Source organism: Heptranchias perlo, chromosome 1, assembly GCF_035084215.1.
Source record: "Heptranchias perlo isolate sHepPer1 chromosome 1, sHepPer1.hap1, whole genome shotgun sequence".
Classification (NCBI taxonomy): domain Eukaryota; kingdom Metazoa; phylum Chordata; class Chondrichthyes; order Hexanchiformes; family Hexanchidae; genus Heptranchias; species Heptranchias perlo.
In genome coordinates, this window is record NC_090325.1 from 194,618,461 (window position 1) to 194,629,164 (window position 10,704).

Below are 10,704 nucleotides of genomic sequence, written 5' to 3' on the forward strand. Positions count from 1 at the left end.
TGTCTCGTGCCTCACAGAGACGACTCTGGGACAGATAAATTGGGTCAGGACGAGGTCAAGTAGGTTACTGCTCAAGTTGGTTCCCTCACAGCTCAATGCATGCCCAGTCTGGCAGCTTCAGGATTCGGCCAGTGTGGTTCTACCAAGTCACTCTTGGTGGTGGCCACCAAAGATCCCACCCATCTAATTATCCCATGGTGCTCATCATCAGGCAAAACTTTACCTGGTGATACTGTTATACACAAAAATGTACAATTAATCACAAATTTAATCCACTGCGTGGAGACAGAACCCCTTGAAAGGAGGGTTATATTTATTCCGTTCCTTGTTTCTCCTCATTAAAAAATTAACAGAAAAAATAGCTATTTCCTAATATCTTTCACAGTTATCAAGATGTGATTCAGTTTGTAACTATAGAGAATACAAAACGCACACAGTTAAAAAAAAAACACAAGGTAAACAGAAATGTTAAAACGTTCTTATTTCAGCAGCTCTGTCATTCCCTCAGGTTTGTCCAACGGACGGCTGGTGTCTTGTTCCACAGAATTTACATACGTTATAAAGAGTGCAGAAATTCCTTGATCTGTAGAAGAAAAACATCAGCCTTTTTGAGAGCTTTTAAATGGGCATAGTATTCTACGGCTGATTCTGAGCCCCATTCATATATCTAGCAAGGCTCTGCGCTGGCAGTGACAGCTTACAACTTCTGCCCTACTTCATACATAGAAGTATCACGCTGCACCTTTGTAACATTGGTCGAGTTACATCGAAACTACAGCACAGAAACAGGCCACGTTTTTAAATACATCTTCCTGGTTTCATAAAGACAGCACTTGAATTTTCTTAGTCATCAGGGAAACTACTTTCTAAATGACACTGCGAACAATATAAATTTAACTGCACCCCCTCCAACTTTTGCAAAGGATATGAGGTTTTGGGACAGTTTATTTTGTAACTATTTCCAGATATAAATTAAAAGAGGGTATGTGAGGTTTATCCCTCAACCAACATCACTAAAACAGATTATCTGGTCATTATTTCATTGTTGTTTGTGGGAGCTTGCTGTGGGTAAATTGGCTGCCGTGTGTCATACATTACAACAGTGACTACACTTCAAAAGTATTTCATTGACTGTAAAAGTATTTTGGGATGTCCTGAGTTCGTGAAAGGCGCTATATAAATGCAAGTTCTTTCTTTCTAACCAGTGAACTAGAAAAGGGAGAGACTATTAAAGGGTAATGTACTCTTAAAAATAACTATAGGACAAATAAAAATGATTATCACACAATCTATTTAAAATTGACTTATTTCCTTCAATGTTATTGTGAATCTCCTTACGTTTTCTGAAGCATTCCAACATCCTCAACATGTAAACTTATCTTAAAAACAAATGGGTGAATTTTACGCTCATCAGCATGAAGCATGTACCTTTTCAATCAGATCTTCACACTTGGCTTCATTCCCCTTGAAGTCTTCATTAACATCTAATGTCAAAACCGGAACTTTATTCAGGTATTGAAAGTGAAGCCTGCAAGTTGTAAACCGTATTAAATTGAAAGTCAAACAAACCAATGCTTTCCCTTCCTAAATTGCCAATATCAATAAAGATATAAAACCAGCACCCCACAGAACCGTTGGTCTTCCAAGTGGGATTTTAACAGGAAGAACATCTGCACAACAGATGTCTGCCACAAACACTTCATAATGACTTCTGTGCGAGAATAACAAGTATTTTCTTTTTTAAATCAGAAATTCTTTAGCAAATAGTTAAAAGTTTTCTTCATCTTCACTGAAGTTTCTAAGTCATGTTTCACACCACAACTCTGTCCTATCTGACTCAATCTCCTCTACAACCTTACATAGGAACAAAGGAACAGGAGGAGGCCATTCAGCCCCTAGAGTCTGTTCCGCCATTCAATTAGATCATGGCTGATCTGTATCTTAACTCCATTTACCCACCTTGGTTCCGTAACCCTTAATAACCTTACCAAACAAAAATCTATCAATCTCAGTTTTGAAATTTTCAATTGACCCCCAGCCTCAACAGCATTTTGGGGGAGAGAGTTCCAGATTTCCACTACCCTTTGTGTGAAGAAGTGCTTCCTGACATCACCCCTGAACTTGTTAGGGCCTTGATTCTGTATTGAATGCAATTGTGATAGTGCTTTCAAATAATCGCTTCACGTTTGCACTTAGAAATTCGGACACTTAACAAAAATGAAAGAAATAAAGAAATGTTGTCTTACTGCATCGTCCTGTGTTGCAGCCAGCACTCATGTTTAGAGTGCAGCTTCTCCAGATACTCTATTGGAATTCCCTGCTCCTCCTGTCGTCCTCTCAGCGTCAGTCTTTTCATACAGGTCTGAAAAGCAAATATAAATAGATATCTAGCTTCTCTATTTCCAACAATCAATGTGCAAACTTTTTTTTTTAAGTTCTCCACTCCTCATTTTGAAAGTTTTCCTCTTCATAGTGTCAGCTGTGGCTCAGCGGGTAGTACACCTCCCCTCTGAGTCACGAAGGCTGTGGGTTCAAGTCCCACTCCAGAGACTTGAGCACCAAAGCAATGGGATCGCTGTGCGAGCATGTTCACACGTTTCAACGTTTTTCATTAGCTCAAATCAAACCTTCCACTCAAGGACCGAATCGTGCATCAGATTTGTGCCTTTAAACCTCTGAGAATTGGGTTAGATTTCAGACCAAACTAATGGGATTAAGCCATCTGTCTCTGTTGGCTGTAAGGTCTGATGTAGAATGGGTTTTGGCACTTTTAATCCAGTTCCCAGTAGATGGTTCCAAAAATGATTACAAAAGGGCATTCGGGAACCCTCCCCCACAAAATATGGCCCCCCCCAACCCAAGATGACAGCCGTAGCACACACTCGCCTCTGAGACAGAATGTTGTGGGTTCAAGAGAATTGAGCACAAAAATCTAGGCTGACACTCCCAGTGCGGTACTGAGGGAGTGCTGCACTGTCGGAGGTGCTGTCTTTCGGATGAGACATTAAACCGAGGCCCCGTATTTTTTCCCTTTTTAGCCCTGGGTTTTTTTTTTGCCTCTCCTTGGAAGTTACATAGCTGAGGCGGGGTTAGGAAGGGTCTAGTCAGGACGCTCCAGGCATGTTGAATGTGGGGCAGGCTTGATGGACCAGTTGGTCTTTTCCTGCCCGTCATTTTCATATGTTTGTATTTTGTGGGACTGGGGTTATGTGTGGACCGGGTAAGGACAGCAGGTTCCCTTCCCAGAAGGACATTAATGAACCAGTTGGGGTTTTCACAACAATCCAGGAACTTTGCATCGTCATTTTTCCAACGACAGCCCATAAATAACCAGATTTATTGACTTCAGTTTCGCCCCTTGCCATGTTGGGAGGGATTGAATTCATGACCACCTGGATGACCAGTCCAGTGCCATAACCGTTAGCCACCAGATTATCATCCGATCCCAATGGCGAAGATGCAGGTACTCTCACCTCAGGCGTCGCTCGAAGATAGATGATGCCATCGAGTTCAATCTTTTTACCAAAGCAGCTGTGTATCCAGCCATGCCAGTCTTGGTACAGGGTCCATTCAGTCTCACTGAAGCAATGGGATTCATGCAAGTTGGAGGCAAAGACGTATCTGTCATTTAAAAAAAAAATTCAGTGTAGTTTAGCATTAGTTTTCCCAATTGCTGTTATTGTTGATAGTGAATGGTTACATGCTTAAGTCAGAGATTGATACGACATCTATCACCTCACACAGCTGAAGGGAAAGCTTTGCTCATAGTCTATATCAATATACATTACATAGAATTACACAGAATGTTATAGCACAGAAAGAGGCCATTCGGCCCAACTGGTCTGTGCCGGTGTTTATGCTCCACACGAGTCTCCTCCCACCCCTTTTTATCTCACCCTATCAGCATATTCTTCTATTCCTTTCTTCCTTCATGTGTTTATCTAGTTTGCATTAAATGCATTAAATGCAGTAACTTGCCATTTTAGTCATTGAATTAAATCCTTTCTATTTTCCTGCTTCCAATTCTCTTCTTTCCTCTCCCTGAAGCTGCTCCCTAGCCCTCCCGCATCTCCCGCAGGTGGCCATTCCTCACACGTTACCCAGTATTGCACGGCCAATATTGGCTCGCACTGGTTTGAGCTCCCAAAGTGCACAGTACAAATTCAACCCTAAATTTGCTTAAGATACTGCCGTAAAGAAAGAAAGAACTTGCATTTATATAGCACCTTTCATGACCTCAGGACGTCCCAAAGGCTTCACAGCCAATGAAGTACTCCTGAAGTGTAGTCCCTGTTGTAATGTAGGAAACACGGCAGCCAATTTGCGGGCAGCAAGGTCCCGCAAACAGCAATGTGATAATGACCAGGTAATCTGTTTTAGTGATGTTGAGGGATAAATATTGGCCTGGACAGCAGGGAGAACTCTACTGCTCTTCTTCAAAATATTGCTGTGGGATCTTTTACATCCACCTGAGAGGGCAGACAAGGTCTACGGTTTAACATCTCATCTGAAAGACAGCACCTCCCAACAGTGCAGCAGTGGGTGTGTTAGCAGCATAGATTTTGTACTCAGGTCTCTAGGGTGGGACTTGAACCCATAAGCTTCTGACCCAGAGGTGAGAGTGCGACCCACTGAGCCAAGGCTGGCAGCTTATGTTACTTTACTAAGTCTGATGGGATACAGAGAAATTAGCCAACACTGGTAAACATTTCTCGAGTACACTTGTGAAATATTACAGGTGCCCCTTACCTGTCACTGTAAAGGGATCGCTCAAAGAACTGAACTGGGTGGGCAGCATCCTTCACCATGTCACCGAGAGCCTTCAGCTGCGACCTCACCCGGCTTAGACAGGCATAAGTCTGGAAGGTGTAAGACCAACGTTCCGGCTTGTTGTACATCATCTGCAGGAGGTTCCCGCCACTCTTCTGAGACGCCGTCAGCTCCTTCAATACACAAGCGCATGGACTTTGGTTTAAGCGAATCTTGCCATTAGTTGCAAAAAAAACACCAAATAAAGCAAAGCAAAGCGTTTCTGTAACATTCTTCAAAAAAGTATTCCACGCAGGTCCAGAACCAGCCGGTCCCCACTCAATCCCCATTAACAGATACCCACTTTTAAACAGGAATGGCTGGATCAAGAGATGGGAACTTTGGATAATTTTACTCCTCCTTAGCCCAATCGGAGGGGTCGTATTTCAGATGAGACGTTAAACCGAGGCCCCGTCTGCCCTCTCAGGTGGACGTAAAAGATCCCATAGCCACTATTTTGAAGAAGAGCAGGGGAGTTCTCCCCGGTGTCGTGGCCAATATTTATCCCTCAACCAACATTGTTAAAACAGGTTATCTGGTTATTCATTTCATTGCTATTTGTGGGATCTTGCTGTGCGTAAATTGGCTGCTGCGTTTCCTACATTACAAGAGCGACTACATCCAATTAAGTGCTTTTAAAGTGTGAAGCGCATTGGGACATCCTGAGATCACGAAAGGCGCTGCATAAATGCAAATCTTTCTTTCTTTCCCAGTGGGGAGCTACACTAGAAGGGCGGTCAGAACAGAGACAGGGCCGAGACACCGCAGCTCTGATTGCCCAAGTACGCTCCCTTCCCCTTCGAGGGAAGGAAGGGCAGAAGAGAGTACGATAGGATCGCAGAATTCACCCTTATATTGTGAAATGAATTACCGGTATGGAATGAAATTGCAAACTTCTCTGGTACGGGACCTAGTGACAAAGATTCAGCGCTATCGCACAGCCGCTAAGGCCAGACCACCTATTAAGCAGCCTTATAGATCCGACTTGACAAAGCACAGCTGCTGCTGATGTAAGACTAGCTGACAGATGGATTCCAACGTTCCAGGCAGTGGATTAGTCGCACTGTATATTAGCTGATGTCCCATGATATTACTCACGGGCAGTCTGGGACCCGGAGCATGGTTGTGCTGAATATAGCAATGAAACTGTCCTGTCCCTTCAAGGCCATTGCTTACATATTGCATAAACCCACGACCTCTACCACCTAGAAGGGCAAGGGCAGCAGGCACATGGGAACACCATCACCCGCACGTTCCCCTCCAAGTCACACACCATCCCGACTTGGAAATATATCGGCCGTTCCTTCATCGTCGCTGGGTCAAAATCCTGGAACTCCCTCCTTAACAGCACTGTGGGAGAACCGTCACCACACGGACTACAGCGGTTCAAGAAGGCGGCTCACCACCACCTTCTCAAGGGGCAATTAGGGATGGGCAATAAAATACTAGCCTTGCCAGTGATGCGCACATCTCGAAAAGGAATTTAATAAAATATATATATATATATTCCTGTTGGGGAATTAGTCTAACTAGGTCTTGAGGTCAGAGTTTAACTGCTGTTTGATAGAAGTTTTTGCAAATTTCCAGGTGCGTGTAAATTTCTGGCTACAGCTCAGGATACACCTGCCTGCCTTCCTTCCTTTTTTATTATATTTGATATTTTGAAGTGTGACATCTGAGTCTGTTGAATACTCTTAAAAATTTTTCTTTCCTGCTGAAAGTCTTGAGGCCAAAAGAGAATCCTCAGCCTCAACAGCGGACTTGTTGCTCCAGTCGGGCACAGGAGTCCTGCTGGAACATAGGAACAGGAAGAGGCCATTCAGCCCCTCGAGACTGTTCCGCCAGACAATTAGATCGTGGCTGATCTGTATCTTAACTCCATCTCCCTGCCTTGGTTCCGTAACCCTTAATACCCTTGCCCAATAAAAGTCTATCAATCTCAGTTTTAAAATTTTCAATTGACCCCCAGCCTCAACAGCTTTTTGGGGGAGAGAGTTCCAGATTTCCACTCCCCTTTGTGTGAAGAAGTGCTTCCTGACATCACTCCTGAATGGCCTAGCTCTAATTTTAAGGTTATGCCCCCTTGTTCTGGACTCTCCCACCAGAGGAAATAGTTTCTCTCTGTCTAGCAACTCCTTTTAACACCTCAATCAGATCACCCCTTAATCTTCTACACTCAAGGGAATACAAGCCTAGTCTATGCAACCTGTCCTCATAATTTAACACATCTAGCCCCATTTGAGGGATGTGATCATCACCTGCTGACGCTTATAGTTGCACAGCATCCAACGAAAGCCTATTTGAGTTCATTATTATTTGAAAGTGCTGTTTGGCTTTTGAAAAAGGATGCCAAGACTCTCTCCACAATACCACAATTGGCTAAAATGAACCCATTTTCACTGCGGTTCCCTGAATTATTCAACTGAAGGGAACATGCAGACTTTTGAACTGGAGAAAGCTTTTCAAGGTCAGTGGAAAGGTCACATGCAAAAACAACTCACCTCACAATCTTCTTTCTCCGTTTGTACATTACACCAACGGGCAATAGGCTCGGCTAAAACATCCCATTCCTCGTTGGCTTGTCCCAATATCTGAATCAATGTCGATTTGCCAGCAGCTGCAGTATATTTTAAAATAACAATCAATATAACAGCTCCTCATTTAAACAAACAATTGCAAGGTAAAATGTAATTCAATGGTGGAAGAGGCTCGAGGGGCTGAATGGCCTATTCCTATGTTGAAAAGGAGAAATTTGCAGGGCTATAGGGAAAGAGCAGGGGAGTGGGACTAATTGGACAGCTCTTTCAAAGTTCTGGAACAGGCATGATGGGCCGAATGGCCTCCTTCTGTGCTGCATGATTCAACGATCTCCCCAGAGACTTCAACCTTTTATTAAAAATTAATTTTAGAAAGTGCCAAGCTTAAGTAACTAGTGTGATCATAAAAAGAACAACTTGCATTTATATAGCGCCTTTAACGTAGTAAAATGTCCCAAGGTGTTTCACAGGAACGATTATCAAACAAAATTTGACACCGAGCCACATAAGGAGATATTAGGACAGGTGACCAAAAGCTTGGTCAAAGATATATATTTGAGGTTCTGCTCTTTTATTTAGTTTGGGTCACGAAAAATACCTTGTCCTTAATTTAGAAAAAACACAGGGGGTTTGTCCCTTTAAATGTGATGCAGATTAAACGTGCTGCTACCACGACTGATACGCGGCAAGATCGCAAACAAGAATTTCATGTTAACAACACCAGAGCTCTACGCAAACCAAACGCAAAGAGGAATTAGATGGGGCAAACGGCGGCTGGTGTCGACCGTGCTCCCCGGGGGCCGACTGCTGATCTGCGGCGTGTTGCAGGCAGTCCATTGCCTGGGCGGGGGGACGGGTAAACTATTCCATCACTCACCTATATTCCCCTCGATGGCAACCTTCTTGAGCGTGTTCTTGCAAGAGTGGGCACGGCTCCGTTTGCTCGGCGGGGCAGCCATGCTCCGGGTTCGGGGCTGGGGAGTAGAGTGTTGGAAGAGATGTTAAACCCCTTCTCTTCTCTCCTCGCTCTCCACTAAATCCAACCCAGCTGGGTGAGTGACAGTTAGTGACAGGATGCACTCTCCCTCGTTGATTCTGTACCAGCTGTGTGTGTGTGTGTGTGTGTGTGTGACTTCAGGAAATCATTTTTAACAGTTTTGCAAACACCACCTAATTTTCTCTTCTGAAATTACTGACAGCAGATGTCCCATTTCACGCTCGTTTCTGGAGAGTCCGCTGCACATGAGGTTTTTTTTTCTAAGACAAACCACATTGATAGCTGGGATTTTTTTTTTATTCGTTCATCGGATGTGGGCGTCGCTGGTAAGGCCGGCATTTATTGCCCATCCCTAATTGCCCTCGAGAAGGTGGTGGTGAGCCGCCTTCTTGAACCGCTGCAGTCCGTGTGGTGAAGGTTCTCCCACAGTGCTGTTAGGAAGGGAGTTCCAGGATTTTGACCCAGCGACGATGAAGGAACGGCCGATATATTTCCAAGTCAGGATGGTGTGTGACTTGGAGGGGAACGTGCAGGTTGTGGTGTTCCCATGTGCCTGTTGCCCTTGTCCTTCTAGGTGGTAGAGGTCGCGGGTTTGGGAGGTGCTGTCGAAGAAGCCTTGGCGAGTTGCTGCAGTGCATCCTGTGGATGGTACACACTGCAGCCACGGTGCGCCAGTGGTGAGGGGAGTGAACGTTTATGGTGGTGGATGGGGTACCAATCAAGCGGGCTGCTGTGTCCTGGATGGTGTCGAGCTTCTTGAGTGTTGTTGGAGCTGCACTCATTCAGGCAAGTGGAAAGTATTCCATCATGCTCCTGACTTGTGCCTTGTAGATGGTGGAAAGGCTTTGGGGAGTCAGGAGGTGAGTCACTCGCCGCAGAATATGCAGCCTCTGACTTGCTCTTGTAGCTACAGTTTTTATGTGGCTGGTCCAGTTAAGTTTCTGGTCAATGGTGACCCCAGGATGTTGATGGTGGGGGATTCAGCAATGGTAATGTCATTGAATGTCAAGGGGAGGTTGTTAGACTCTCTTGTTGGAGATGGTCATTGCCTGGCACTTGTCTGGCACAAATGTTACTTGCCACTTATCAGCCCAAGCCTGGATGCCTTGATAATACTTCAGCGTATTTACTCTGTAAACTTGAGCTCATCCAGAACTCTGCTGCTCTTATCCTAACTTGCACCAAGTCCTGTTCATCCAGCACTCCCGTGCTCGCTGTCCCACAGAGACTCCTGGTCCGGCATCGCCTCGATTTTAAAGTTCTCACCGTTGTTTTCAAATCGCTCCGTGGCCTCCCCCCTCCCTATCTCTGTAACCTCCTCCATCCCTACAACCCTCCGAGATCTCTGCGCTCCTCCATTTCTGGCATTTTGCACATCCCCGATTTTCATCACTCCACCATTGACGGCCGTGCCTTCAGCTGCCTGGGCCCTAAGCTCTGGAATTCGCTCCCTAAACCTCTCCGCCTCTCTCTCCTCCTTTAAGACACTCCTTAAAACCTACCTCTTTGACCCTCACCTGTCTTAATATCTCCTTATGTGGCTCGGTGTCAAATTTTGTTTGATAATCGCTCCCGTGAAGCGCCTTGGGACGTTTTACTATGTTAAAGGCGCTATATAAATGCAAGTCGTTAAGATTCCTGAACCTTCAGTGAGTGTATCCACATAGGGTGTGGTGAGACATTCAGTGGTGCAAAAAACTTAAGACAAAAAAGGTTCATTCTGATTAACTTTAATTTTCTTTATAAACGGCCTCACAACATAGATCCTTTAACTTTGAATATTTCAACAATTTTCAAACCCATCACATAACAACAAGCTGTACATGTTATTTACGTATCTGAAGAACACGTGAAATTAATGTTGGAAATAACTCTCGAAAAGGGCTATTGTTCGGATTGCAAAAAAAATTCCTCAAATCTGTGAAACAGGCAGTTTTCTTGGCACAAATAGAGTACATCACAAGTAGAGTACCCAATATCACTACACGGGAAAATTAATTTTCCAAAGGCAATATCCAGCTTTTGTAGCCTTTCCAAATCTTACTTCCACTTCTCTGGCCAACTCTCCTCCCAAGTTAACATTCATAAAATCATAGAATGATACATCACAGGAGGCCATTGTTCGGCCCATCATGCCTGCTCTTTGAAAGAGCTATCCAATTAGTCCCACTCCCCCTGCTCTTTCCCCATAGCCCTGCAAATTTTTCCCCTTCAAGTATTTTATTCAATTCCCTTTTGAAAGTTATTATTGAATCTGCTTCCACCGCCCTTTCAGGCAGCGCATTCCAGATCATAACAACTCGCTGCGTAAAAAAAAATTCTCCTCCTCTCCCCTCTGGTTCTTTTGCCAATTAACCTTAA

The 10,704-nt window shown here is 44.4% G+C and overlaps 1 protein-coding gene across 1 annotated transcript; it reads right to left on the reverse strand.

Moving 5' to 3' along the window:
• Positions 1–266: 266 nt before the first annotated feature.
• Positions 267–8,612, reverse strand: LOC137330746 (deoxycytidine kinase 1-like). The gene is made up of 7 exons (XM_067994519.1): positions 8,224–8,612; positions 7,311–7,426; positions 4,750–4,943; positions 3,474–3,621; positions 2,247–2,362; positions 1,429–1,528; positions 267–583 (listed from the first exon to the last, which is right to left on the reverse strand). Exons 1-7 carry the CDS (start codon positions 8,303–8,305, stop codon positions 557–559), a joined length of 783 nt encoding a protein of 260 aa, XP_067850620.1. The 5' UTR covers positions 8,306–8,612; the 3' UTR covers positions 267–556.
• Between the last annotated feature and the right edge of the window lie 2,092 nt (positions 8,613–10,704).

What these genes read in the sequence shown, in the direction of transcription:
- LOC137330746 (XM_067994519.1), bottom strand. Translation starts at nt 8,305, where the DNA reads ATGGCTGCCCCGCCGAGCAAACGGAGCCGTGCCCACTCTTGCAAGAAC. An exon ending in TGCCATCGAGGGGAATATAG is followed by an intron (nt 7,427 to 8,223) that starts GTGAGTGATGGA and finishes AATATACTGCAG; the next exon opens with CTGCTGGCAAATCGACATTG. An exon ending in CTGCAACACAGGACGATGCA is followed by an intron (nt 1,529 to 2,246) that starts GTAAGACAACAT and finishes TACAACTTGCAG; the next exon opens with GCTTCACTTTCAATACCTGA.